Source organism: Argiope bruennichi, chromosome 7, assembly GCF_947563725.1.
Source record: "Argiope bruennichi chromosome 7, qqArgBrue1.1, whole genome shotgun sequence".
NCBI classification, from domain to species: domain Eukaryota; kingdom Metazoa; phylum Arthropoda; class Arachnida; order Araneae; family Araneidae; genus Argiope; species Argiope bruennichi.
This window is the reverse complement of record NC_079157.1, coordinates 131,177,718-131,191,476: the sequence shown is the minus strand read 5'-3', so window position 1 is coordinate 131,191,476 and position 13,759 is coordinate 131,177,718. Positions and strand designations below refer to the sequence as shown.

The 13,759-nt window shown below is 31.9% G+C and overlaps 2 protein-coding genes across 2 annotated transcripts in view; both read right to left on the bottom strand.

The window, feature by feature from the left end:
* LOC129975901 (uncharacterized) overlaps window positions 1–3,581 on the bottom strand; it is a 37,799-nt gene extending 34,218 nt beyond the window's left edge. Inside the window, exons 1-2 of the mRNA XM_056089180.1 lie at window positions 3,480–3,581; window positions 35–321 (exon numbers count right to left, since the gene is read on the bottom strand). Coding sequence (XP_055945155.1) covers window positions 35–321; window positions 3,480–3,575 — 383 coding nt within the window. The 5' untranslated portion in view covers window positions 3,576–3,581. The remainder of the gene's footprint in view (window positions 1–34; window positions 322–3,479) is intronic.
* Window positions 3,582–10,825: 7,244 nt separating this feature from the next.
* LOC129974972 (filamin-A-like) overlaps window positions 10,826–13,759 on the bottom strand; it is a 127,732-nt gene continuing 124,798 nt past the window's right edge. The window contains exon 51 of the mRNA XM_056087798.1: window positions 10,826–12,044. Coding sequence (XP_055943773.1) covers window positions 11,734–12,044 — 311 coding nt within the window. The 3' untranslated portion in view covers window positions 10,826–11,733. The remainder of the gene's footprint in view (window positions 12,045–13,759) is intronic.

Here is a 13,759-nt window from a genome sequence, read left to right as displayed (position 1 = left end):
TCTTCTTAAAACGCAAATTTTTGGCAGTACTTACGTATTCTTGTAACAAAATGTCACTGCAGGTAGTATAAAAGGTTCATTTCTTATAACTTCTGTATTAATAGTCGTTGGGTATGTGATGTAGATTCTGTAAAATTGAGCCGTCTGATAACACAAGCAGGACAGGCAGCAGACAAAGATGAAGCCCTTGATGATTGTCCAGAGGAAGCTTTTGGGCGAGCAGCACACCTTCCATTTCTTCCTTGACAAAACATCTGATGTTTTCGAAAAACATTTTCGGAAGAATAATGACAGCGCAGATAAAACATCACTGAGCAAACTCTAAATAAAAAAGGACACACGATTTAGCTTTCCAAAAGAAAAAAAAAATTATTAAAGCCTGCATGTCTGCACTAGCAGAGCCAGAAAGACGATTCATAGAGCGATGAGAAAGAAACTTTTGGGACACCCTAATATATTGCTATATCGAATAGTGTATAGATTTGGAATGCTTTGTGAAAGAGCACAGGAAGAACTACCAGCATGCTACGATGGACAAACAAATTGCAGCTAGTGACCTTGAGCTGTAAGGATTAACAGCGTCTTTAAAAATAGCTTATTGGGTTAGTGGCGGGTTTGGTTTTGCTGTTGTTGATTACGCCCGAGTCGAGTCAGTGTTTATTGCACCGATCTTGTATGTTTTGTCCTATCAAAGCCTATCATTGTATTTTGTGTCGAAGTGTGTGTGTGTGGATTCATTCATATAGAAATGCAATATTACTGCTTCCGCATGGCATTGTTTTTATGGTCTAGAATAAAGACAGTTTTGAGGAATATGAAAAAGACGCTTCGATAGATTTACTACATGTGCAATAGAATTGACGCCACGCTATGTAGAACAGCTAGCAAACTCGCTGTCATTCCATCCACTAACATGATGTTTATGCGAATCAACATTGCACAGTGAAGCTGGTTTCTTTCTTGGTCAAAGGTTGGCAAACGATTTTATTTCTACTAATTAAAATACTATATTCATTCTTTCCTTCTTTTAAGTTATCAATTAAAATTAGTTTTGTTTCTGATTCGTCACTGTTATTTTTCTTTCACTTTTTTTGATTAAAAAAAAAGATATTTCCAGAAAATTAAAAAAGGGTGTTTAGATCCCTTTGATTCGTATTATTTAGATGTTACTATATTTCAAATAGACTGCATTTTTTAAAATTTTGTTGTTAAATTAAGCCATTGTGTTCGTGTGGTCAAAACAACTGATCACCGAAACTAATTTTTAAACTTTCTAAATTTAATCGAATAATCTAAACAGTATCACTTTCACAGAAGTCTCATAACTGAACCATTTTCGCTTATTTGAATGAATTGCTGACTCTTAGGAATGGCTATTTTTATTCTGCAGATGAAATATAAAATAATGTTTACTTTCGTTATCATTATTGCAATTCAACATGTCCATATTTAAACGCCTTCAACAAATGACTAAATTAATTCTATTAAAATGGAAAGTGAGCAACTGGTCGAAAAATGGGGGTGGGGAGCATTAATGGAGGTCAGTTAATGCTTAAAATAATCTTATTTTTAAAATTCAGACTAAAACGATTCAATTTCTCTATAGGCTCTCCATGAAAGTATTAAAACTGATGATGATGTCGTGTCCACTTTATCACGGAAAGAGGGGTGCAGTATTTCTGAGAGTAAATGCCCCTGAGCACCCGAGGGCAGAAGTCTTGACTTTTGACTCATATGAAGATGACACTTACACAATCGCTTACACAACCCCTTTTTACAGGGGGGGGGGCTCTTTCACACACCTCACAGATAGAACAAAGGGTAGAGAAGAACCATGCCCGAACCAGGACTCGAACCCGGGATGCCCAGATCACGAATATTAAAGCTACTTTCAGATAGTTATAAAGATGCCTCAAAGCAACTGTTTAATCTTTTCAATCTTTTTCCTTGATAACACAAGACAGATTATAATGAAAACAAAAGCATATTTTATGTATTAACGCTTTCATCTTCTGAATATATGAATTTGTTTTTAATTTGATATTATTTGATGCAGTACAAACTGGGAATTCTCAAATTATCCCTCTGTTTAATGCTGCCAGTCATATTAAATGATTGTCTGATAAGATTTTAATAATAAGAACAACCACTTTCTAAATAGTTTCATTGTCATGTTAACTACTCTTATCATTTACTATGCCCAGATGTTAGGATCTTCTCATGTAAGAAAGGGGATTTTATAGGACAATCAGATTTTGCACGTAATCGGTCTTGCAGCCTTAAATTTTCTTATGTGAGCATTATGGTTACGCATGCAGTTCTGAATTCGTAATTAGAATTAAAAAAAATGGGAGTGGTCTTCCCAAAACTTTCTCGTATACTCTTTAATAAAGGTATTATCGCAGTGAACGACTTTCATAGTAGGAGCATTCAATAATTACGAAATAATAATCTTACGCATGAATTTAATATTTTTACTGAATCTATCATATGGTTTTTGGCGAGTTTTTTTGGCGATTAATCCGTGACATGCTGTTCATAGTTTCCGAAAATCAAATTTGTGTTTTAGATGTATTTTCCTAACCGATTGAAACAAAGTTTTGGCACGGAACCATACTTGTAGTCACAAAATCAATACAGATGATGACAATGAATCGACTCAGTGAGGGAAAATAGATAAATCCCCCTAGGAATAATTTTGAAAATATGAAACACTAGCAGTACCCGCACAGCATTGCCCGTGGCATAACATCCAAGAAAAAAATTAGCTTTATACTTAAGTCTGATTCATTCTATCTCTGTAATTCAATTGCAGAGCGATTTAAAGAGAGACGGTTACTTCTCTCAGCAGAAGACCCTCCTCCCCTAAGTGTGGACATTCTTTCTCTGATATTCGCTAACCGAACGTTTCTTTTCTCTACATTTTCATTATAGCGAAACAAACAAAGTATTTTGACATTTAATGTGCTCCGGCCAAGATTAGATTTCTTCTAAGGGGGGATGCATAATGAGTTTTGAATTGCTGTTTGATATCAAACGTAAACAAAGAAATGTATCGCATATGCATACCACGGCTCTTGCTATTTGCGCATGCGCAGTTTGAGGGTTTCGCACATGCGCGGATAAATGCAAAGCACGTATACTGCTGTTTTACGCATGCGCGAATCGTAGTAGGAAAATAATTAAAATCGCAATTATAAACTTCTTTTTTTTTATTTTGATATGACTTCAATATACTGCAACCTTCCCCGATCAATGCTCTACAAAATGGTACAAATGTCTCCAACATCAATTCTCGAGTTTTTCGCTTTTAAACACGCAGACACTTTCAGGAGACTTCATTTTATGCTATGTATAGATACGCTATTCGACACAACTGAATTTCTACCTTTTCTTACTAAACATAATTTTTCCAAGTCAAAAGATTTTTTTTTATCAACCACAATATTGCAGATAACTTACCTCATATTACAGCTTACCTTAAAACAGTTTAGAGGATTGTGAGAATATCGTTTGGAAAACATAATACTATATACATAAATAGTAACAAGAAGTGGAAAAGAAACCATGCACATGCACAACAGACGTGAAACATGTATTTTGAAGAGAAAGCATCGATAGAAGCTGATAAATTTCATTCCCACAAGAGTCATCCCGCATAACGATCTCCTTTCTCAATACTTATCCTGAAAATTCACGGTTATCAGATATAAAACTGATGATTCATCAAACAACAATGTATAATCGACTCTCTTGTCAATTTCTAAGCGCTTGTTTAAAATCAGCTTCTTTTGTTATGAAACTCAGTTGAAGCACCTCTTAAATCGTATGAATGCGTTACCTAGTGCGCCGTTCTGGATTTATTAATACTTCGTGTACTTATAATTAAATGAACAAGAGGAATTCAAAAATCAATTATTCTGGCTTACTTATATTTCAATACTTATTTGTTTCCTAACATGACTATAAAAATTAAACTAGTTATACCAAAGTTTAGGTTTTAATGCACTAAGCTGAATTTCGGGGAGCATTCACTTTCTCTCTGACATGAATTATTAGTTTCATACCTGGTGACTTTCGAATTTTATGTCTATGAAATTTCTGATTAAGTTGCAGTCATAGAAGCTACCAAAGTGAAAAAAGTTATACAGAAATCGAACTTCTAAAATCGCAGGTTTGATCACATGATATTTAGAAGATTATCACTGAACATTAATTTCAAACTTAAAGAAATAAAAACATTATTAAAAGAAAGGAATTCCCTTTCATTTAACAAAAATTCAGTAAAGACGTTCGCCACTTTCACAATCCATCAGTTAGCGTGGCTCCATTATGCAGGGTAATTCAAAATGAATACAGCGATTACAAACGACTATAACTGATATTGATAAGATTGATAAGATCAACACTGAATGTAGACGGAATTCCAAAATTTTGTATACATACGACGCAGATGTTCTATGTGACTTCCCTTGGTTACACGGGCAACATCTAGGCGGTAGTCCATTGTACGCGTCATACATTCTGAAGCATGTCTGCAATCACCGACGCAAGCTTATTACAAATGCGTACTTTGAGTTCTTCAATTGTTTTGGGCATGAGAAGCACATATACCTGTCTTCCGTATGATCTCATAGATAAAAATCGCAGCGTGTTAAATCCGGCCTCGCCATTTTCATTAATGAGACGCCCGCAATGAACAGGTTTCTTTTTGCCAAGTTTCAACTCTTGCCTGCGTAGGCTTCCGCTTCATTGTATCTGCGCCTTACGTCCAGAAATTTTGAAGTTCCATCTGCATTCTGTGTTAATCTTATCAATAAACTCTTTTTCATTAAATAGTTATACTCGTTTGTAATCGTTATATTCATTTTGAATTATCCTGTAGTTATGATTTTATCACTTATTCCCCTTCTATTGAACACAAATTCAAGCCAAGTCCAAGAAATCGGGGAAAGAGGGGTGCAGTAGCTTCTGAGGGTAAAGACCCCTGAGCACCCGAGGGCAGAAGTCTGACTTTAGCTCATATGAAGATGGCACCTCACACACTCGCTTACACAACCTCTTTTTCCCGGGGAGTTTTTTCTCACACCTCACAGATAGAACACAGGGTGAATAACAGCCATGCCCGAACTAGGACGCGAACAAAGGACGCCCAGATTACAGGGAAGACGCGCTATTCCTAGGTCAGGACGCCGGTCCATTATAGTTATTCATACGCTAAACAAACTTTTTTTTTTTTTTATGCAACTGCCTTTTAACCAATCTAGGGTGCGTGATAACAAATAGAATATGACTCAAAAATAGAAATTACATTCTATACTTCGAAGCTAAATTACGAAAGATTTTGAAAAGCACACTTTATGAATACTCATCTACTTAGTAAAGAACTTCCGAGGTGAGTTTCATTGCCTCAATAAAAAACGTTCAGCTCTTGCTGAAAATGTATCTACTTAAATTGTTCTGTTTAGTTCAGTTTCATCTAATCAACAGATGGGTGTCGTACGATGATAATGAGAAACGTGATGATTCTTGGCGAAGTCTCACACGAGTGGTCTCCTTCAGCGCACACCAGAGAAAGTTTAGTGCTTGCTGAATATGAATCCATTAGGACTAGTGAGTTTCGTCCTTTCCATCGACAGCGCACTGATCGAATATTTTAACAGCTAGTTTAATTTTTTATAGTTATTTTAATAAATAAATTAATCAATCATTAATAGCGAGTATTATCGCCTCCGCCAAGATAAGTGCCTTGTTAGGTTACATGAATCTGAGCTGAATGCAGACTAAGTTATACAAGTCTTCAGCTGCAGTTCTAGAAAAAAAATTGCTTTTGGACACAATAACTAACCAGTGAGTGTAGTCTCCCCCAAACTTTCTCATATACTCTCTAATAAAGTAGAATAATAAAATAATAGTAGAAGAGCAGAAGAATTACTCTAAACCCTCGAACAATTTATGTGCCTTACCTATCACATTCTTTTAATTTGTGATGCCGCTTTCAGCAGAATATGTTGCATTTTTTGGGGATATTGCAGGGGATATCGCTTATTTTCTGTATTTACAAAAATGTGCGAAATTTTACAAAAATATTTTAAATATTTCCTTTAAACAATTATGTGACATTAGATGGAAGTCAAAATAGATTCTATTAAAGTAGTGTATACACAGTTTGAACAAACTTGAAGAATTTATTGATACAAATAACGATAATACAACAGTATTGGAAGCTATTGGATTCAGCACAAGAAATGAAATTTATTTTATGTTTAATAAAATGGTTTGCAATATTGTGCAAAATTAGCACTATCTATAAACTATTTCAAGCAAAACCAATTGCTATTGATTGATTTAATTTATAACTTATAATTTGAACATTTCAGAACGTTTTCCTGAAAAACGAACTCGAAAAAGAAAGATTATATTCCGTAATAGCAGAAGATGTAGAAATTCCGATAGAGGAATTTAGATGCTATTTTTTAACACTGTAATTGATAATATTATTGTACAGATAGAAAATAGATTTAAAAGTATTTCAAATCAATCACTGATAAAAAGAAAGAAAAAAAAAGAACTTTAGGAAAACAGGAAGCAGAAAAATGTCCCCAAAACTTTGAAAGTCTTGTAACAACAACATAAATGAACACCTAACCCAAGAAATTGGTTTGCTAGATTTCGAATGAAAGGGATGTAAATAACGCGCAAAACATGTCGTAATACTCACTAAATAATAATTATAATAAATTATTTTTAAACGTATTAACTGTGTAAAAACTTTTCTTTACGTTGCCAGTTATTATAGTACGTGCTGAGCGCTCTTTCACCAAATTAAAATCAAGAAAGAAATGCTTTCGGTTAAGCTAAGTACAGAACGCTTAAATGCATTTGTTATATTAAGTACCGAAAAAAAATTGCACAAAAATGTAATTTTTCTAAAGTAATTAACAGCAAAAATGAAACCACGCATTAAATAAATATACAATAAATATATATGTTCGTGTTTGTACTTCTTGCTTTACCAAAAATTTAGAGCCCCAAATGAATTTTTGCACCCAGGCCCTTTTATAAAGAAGGCCGGCTCTATTTAAAAATAATAACAAGAAAAAAATATATTAACTAGACTTGAAATATAATGTTTAAATAAGCATAAGAAAGTCATTTTATTCTTAAACATTTTTTTTTACCACAAATCTTTTGTTTTTTTGACATTTTGAAATTTTATTTTGAATCATGTTGCTATTGTTGCTTTTCCCCTTTGTATTAAACACCAATTCAAATGGTCCAAGAGATCGAATCGCATGATAAGATTGTAAACTGACCTCCCTCATTCACCAGTTGCCTCACAGAGGCGCCAATACAGTCAATGATATGAGAGGAAGAAGCGTCGGCCGAGCAGTGGCAAGGGGTATATACCTTTTGGCCTCTGATGAAGAAAATACTTTTTATATGGTCAGATAGTCTAGATAAAAGCATTTGAACACTCCTTGGACTGGTGGGTGCCAGAGGCAAGCCTGGACACCTACTGATATATCAGTCGTGCTCTGGGGGAACCCTCCATTTCGTTTTAGTTCTTAGTTTAAACTAGGCGTGGATCTCTGCGGCCTGAAGTCTAGAAGGACTTGGACTTCCTTCCTTGGCCAGAGCATCTGTCATTTCATTTCCGTGGATGTCCCTGTGAGGAAGGATCCAGTGAGCCGGTCCTTGCAAATGTAGTTAAATTGGAGGTAATGTCTTGGCCCAACTTGCAAAGAATGTGTGACCAGTCTTTTAAGTATTGTATTGAGCTCTTGCTGTCTGTGAGGATCCAAATTGGGGAATTATCAGACTCCAAGGCGAGGTACAAAGCTCTGTTAATAGCAAGAAGTTCAGATAAAAAAATTTAGTTATGGTCTGGGTTTCTAAAACAATGCCTCGATTCCCCTCTACTTGATTTTAAAAATATGCCACTTCCAGCTCTCCCAGACTCCATATTGCTTTCATCAGATTCTCAAGGCTTGATTGGGGATATCACCTACGACCACGAAGGTCAGCTGGAGCAACAACTATGAATGTTCGCTGTATTTTGTAAGATTAATTCTCAAGTCTTCGTTAAAAACAATATTATCAATTTTGAATCATAGTTAGATAAAGAGAATGGCAGGTGAGAAGTCTCCCGCCCCCTCCCTAAAAATATCCATTCCATAACAAACCAACGCTCCCCCCCCCCTGATGTACTTAATTTGTTCTAGGCCCATATACACGGCAGATTTAAATATCAAACCACGATTTTCTAAAGTGTGGCTCTACAAGAAGACTCTTCATATTGTTCATGGACATCATGGCATAGTTTTGATAACTGTTATTTCATAAACTGCTGACAAAGGAATATTTTTTTAATCCATTTATTTCACCGTTTAAATACTCTACTCATTCGCTAATAATATCTATTCCAGTAGAAATTAAAAATGCACGAATGCAGCATTACTATTATGAATGAGACATCTTCCATTAAAATGATCTTCAGTATTTTTAAATTGTATCATGGTTGGAAGTGATTATATTGGAATTTTACAATTTTAAAACTCAGCATTTTTTATGTAAATATTTAATAGGTGAAATATTGTAAAAGGTTTAAAAAATGAAAGCATCTGTAACATTCATTGTTAAAAAACGATGATTCCCATTATTTAATGAAGGCTATAAAATGCATTAGATATGCAAATTCATCTTGCTATCTTTTCTAGTATAGCAATTCTTATGCACAATTTTTTTTTCCTTGCAAGATTTGTAATCTTTATTCTTTCCTTATTTAAAAATTCGCGTTAATTAATGCGGCAAATAAACAACAGTTACATAAATTTATATATTTGTAAGAAAACATATAAAGATTGTAGTCAAGAATTCTCAACGAATTTATAATTTAACACATAATATCTTGCAATCCTAAAATTTGCTTGCAATACTGAAAAAGAAAAGAAAGGAAAAAAGAAAAAGGGAGGGGGGAGGAAGGAGCAGCTTTTGCAGTTTTCTTCTAAATCTTTTCCAGTTTTCAACGACTACTGCATAGAGAATTACAAAATTAAAAAGTCCATTTTGAATTTAAAGTCCTGTTTGAGTTTAAGCACTGTTTGTCAATACAATAAAATTCTATATTTGAAAAGTACAGCACAGAGAAATGTGAACCCCATCTTTGTATGTGAGGTCTTGATTATGTTTTATTTAAAATTAAATAGAGAAAAGGATGGTTATCATATGAAAACTGAAAGTTTTAGCTGATTACTAATACTTTTGTTAAAAAAATTATCTGAATTTATTTAATTACAATATCTGTTTATCTATTTATTTTTTTGTTTTGTTTTGTTTTATCTTACTGTACCAAAATTGTAGATAAATTTTTATTTAGCAAAAGTATAATTAAATCAGAACGATTAAAAACAATATTGTGAAAATGATCAAGAAATGACAGATCAAAAGTAAAATTATGGTAAAAAAAACTATAGCATTTTAAATTCGAAAAAAACTTTCTCGAGATTTTACAAAAGGATAAAAGTGTGGCATATTTTAGTACATGCAAATATTGAGGAGTTAATTCAGTTTTGACACAACAAAACAAACCTGGAACAAACGAACAAAAAAAATTTACATAAAATAATGAATTTTGTCAAACAAATCAAAAGCAAAATAAATATGATTAATTTAAAATAACATGAAGAAATTTATACAAAAAGTGCTTGTGATGTTAAAAATATTGTAGAATTACTACAAAAAAGAAAATTGATTAATCTCAAGGGTGATGAAATTTGATTGTTTTTATGGCCAGCCTATATTTTTTAAATATGCATGTAAATATGTGGCTAAAAGAAAGATATGTCTTTTGACAGATATACTCGATACGAAGCAGAAATGTCAATTGAAAAAATGCATACTTCATAAAAATATTTTCAAAAATATCCCAAAACAATAAAAACAAAAGTCTATATTTATTGTTTCTGAAACAGCATAAGTACATTTTAAATTTAGAATTAAAAATGAAGATTCTTCCGAAAATTAAACTTGCAGTAAAAATGGAATGGCATTTTCATTCAGGACAAGGTAACAACACAGAAAAAACAAGAATTATAAAGTAAAATTCTATAAACTTCATAAAGTAAACTGCTATTTTTCCTTAATGTTTCTTTCAATATATATATATATAAAAGTAAGTAACAAATTGATCACTCCATCATCTGTAGTGATTAATACATAATAAATAAATATTTCATTAATATGTTAACATCAGAATGAAAAACAAATGACTTAATGGAATTGTATATCAGCAATGTGATTTCATAAAGAAAATTATAAAACTCCCCAACAAAATAGCTGTTAGTTAAAGAGAAACCCATTTAAAATAAGTGAAAATCTATTAAATAGATATTGAAAGCCAAAAGCTGATTAATAAATCCTAAAAAATAACAAAGGCAGACATATCAGGCAGATAAAATCCAATAAAATTTTGCTAAATATCTAACAAAATATAAATTATGAGCAAAATCTTTCATTTTCAAAAATCCCACAAATGAAAGATTTTTAGATCTGTAGGTGAGATTCAACAAAATTAACTGAAAAAATAAAATATCAGATGCTCTTTTTAATAAATGATTTAACATTGCATATGATATGGGATTATGAGAAATGTTGAGGGGAAATAAACAGACTGAAATATACACCATGATTGTAAAAAAAATTGCATAAATATTTTATATATTATTTTTAATACAGAACAAACTAACATTATGTTCTAAAAAATGATTATTTGAAAACAATTCACTAATACTTACAAAAAATCTTGTAGATTGCAGATGATTCTGCTTTGTCCATCATTAATAAATATTATGAGTTAAATTTAAAAATTACAAATGAATTTACAAAAAGTAATTAAACAATGATAAAATAATTTATAATGTAATATGAAATAACAGGAGAATTATGATATAAATTTATCTTTTTACTAAATGATTTTGAATTCTAATTTGAATAAGCTATAGTTATATTTAAAATATATGAAATGGAAGAAGAATTTCCCCAGGAAATTCTTCTTTTATGGATGAGATTAAAATATATCTTTATAAAGTATACATTAAATTTACCTTATATTTTATTAATATATATTTTCAGTTCCAAATCATGTAGTTCAATTTAGTATTTCGATTCTAGTTATAAAATTGACATGTCACATATATACTTAATATTTATATATATATGTAAGCATTATTGTTTAAAATATCATTATGTGTGTGTGTATATATATATATGCACACACACACACTTAAAAATGTAAAACATTTTTCAAAGCTGCCTACAGAAATATCAATCATTGTAGAAATACAATGAAAAAACTCTCAAAATGGTATTTTACAGTCTGGAACGGGAGCCGATATATGCATTCAGATGACCATTGCAAAAAAATTGGCCATACTGACTCCAAGTACATAGTTATGATATGCCTTGCATCCCTAATGTTTTTTATATCTAATGATAAATAAATTTCTCAGTCATAATATGGAAAATGTGTAGTCGACAACAAATTAATGTTGATATTGTGTTTTTATCTCTTCGTAAGACAGACAAATAACAAAAATTTTCATTTAATCATTCGAAGGGAATATCAGGCAACATTAAAATGCTCCTTTAACAAATGACGTTGCGTGCAGAAATCTTCAACAGTAATTAACCAAGCGATCTGATCTGAATTTTCATGAAGGCAACAGAAGATGTTCACAATTCAGCTGTCGATCCTCTCCACGACATTTGTCCAAATCCAGTGCTGTATGTCATGCTTCCTCCAAAGTAGTCTGCTGGAGGCAAAGGAGGAGGATGTCCAGAGCTCTGTGCCTGGTACATGCCTTGCAAGTAATGATTGAGCTCTTCTTGCGTATCAAAAATCATGACATTGAACGGTGAGCCGGGCACGTGATCTCCAGACCATTTAATTTCTAGCCTGTAATTTCCAGGTTCTGTTGGATCATATTTGCAAAGAATAGTTCGGTCTTTTTGGCTTTCACGCTGCATTTCCACTCGAAATGCACCTATAATCAAATAAATAGCAATCAATAGTGAATCTTTTAAAAAGGTAAAAAGGAACAGTAAAAACTTTTACAGTTTTTATGAAGAATGAAAAGTGAAATGAACAAGGTTTGGGAACTGGGAAATAAAAAATGTAAACTTCAAACCTTTAAATTTTCGAAGAACACTGAAATGAAAAGTTTGGGAACAAACTTCGAAAATAAGCTTAAGATTCTTGTTTTGAAATATTCGATAAAAAAAAAAAAAAAATGCTGTCCAAACTGCAATTTCTGAGAAACGCATAAGAATTCTTTGATCTTATGAATTTCCTAATTGACAAGGGTATATAACACAATTTGAAATTAATGAAACTTAAACAAAAATAATTAATCTTTTCTTTTTCAATCTCCGGCCAGCACGTCAAAGTCCAACATCAATTTTGAACACAATTTCCTGAAATTCAATAGTTTATTTAAATTACCACATGAAATATTTATGAAGCATTCTAAAACTGTGACTTTCTATTCAGAACGTTTTGTCCACTATAAACAGCTTTAGATAATCAGCTGATTTGCCTTCTTTTTTTTTAAATGATTTAATCAGGTAAACAAAAATTTAAAATGTGCAAATTGTTTTAAATAATTGTTATGGCTGTGTTTTATTTAATAATCTTCAATGAAAGCTATTCAGAAAAGTAATTTCTGAAAATAATAATATTTGTTATCTTTGAGAAACATGGTAGTAAATCTGTAGAGTCAAACAAATTACTATCAGATGTAAAACAAATTAAGCAGATGTAAAATATTTTGAAAAGAGGAGTTTTAAATTGATTTATTAAATGAAATAATTTGCTCAAAAATCGGAAAAAAATGCAGACTTTCCAGAATGAAATAGATTATCATTAATTCAAACTTCAAAGTTTGCTACTTGGTAAATCAATTTAATGTTTACAAAAATGTATATTAATTTTTTATTTGATGTGTTAGTGCAACATTTTTACTAATTTCCCAGTACAATAAATCTCCTGGTAAGAAAAATAGTTTTACAGTCAGACCTGATGGAAGCTGTAATAATAGCCACCCATCTTGGCAACAACTTGTTGACGAATTCGGCGATAAAATTGAAGATTCCAGAAAAAAACAAGAAACTTGGCGATAGATTCATTAGGACATCATAGAATATTTCGTGTGATTGTAGCTAGGAATATTGATACATTTTTGAGCTTCGACCAATTATGAGCAACACTGGTCGATGCTTTCAAAAGAATTTTTAAATCCCATAAAATATTCTACAGAACTTGAAATGTAATGGAAAGATGAAACCTGCCACTTTAAAAATCATTTTTGTGTGGTTATCGGCTATTTTTTCGGAACTTGGCAAAATAAAGTTGTCAAAAAGGGAATAAATTAACAAAAATCATTAAATTTGAAAAACAGAAAGTGAGGTCACAAAGTATGTGTCGATTATGTTGCATTGCGGTAGTTGACAGTAATAAATAAGTATAGCAAACTGTTTGATCACTAATTCTTTATTACTGAAATATTCTGGAAGCAGCTGTATGCGTGGTAAAATACAATGCACATAATGTAGCTTGGTTTTAAAATTATATCCTTATATTTACAACATATTTGTAGATTCTTTGAGAAATACTTACAATTCGTATGAGTGCAGTTAAAGTCGTAAAAGTGCGATAACTAAAAAAGTCCAAAGTAATAATATCATAAGAAAGTTCGAAAAT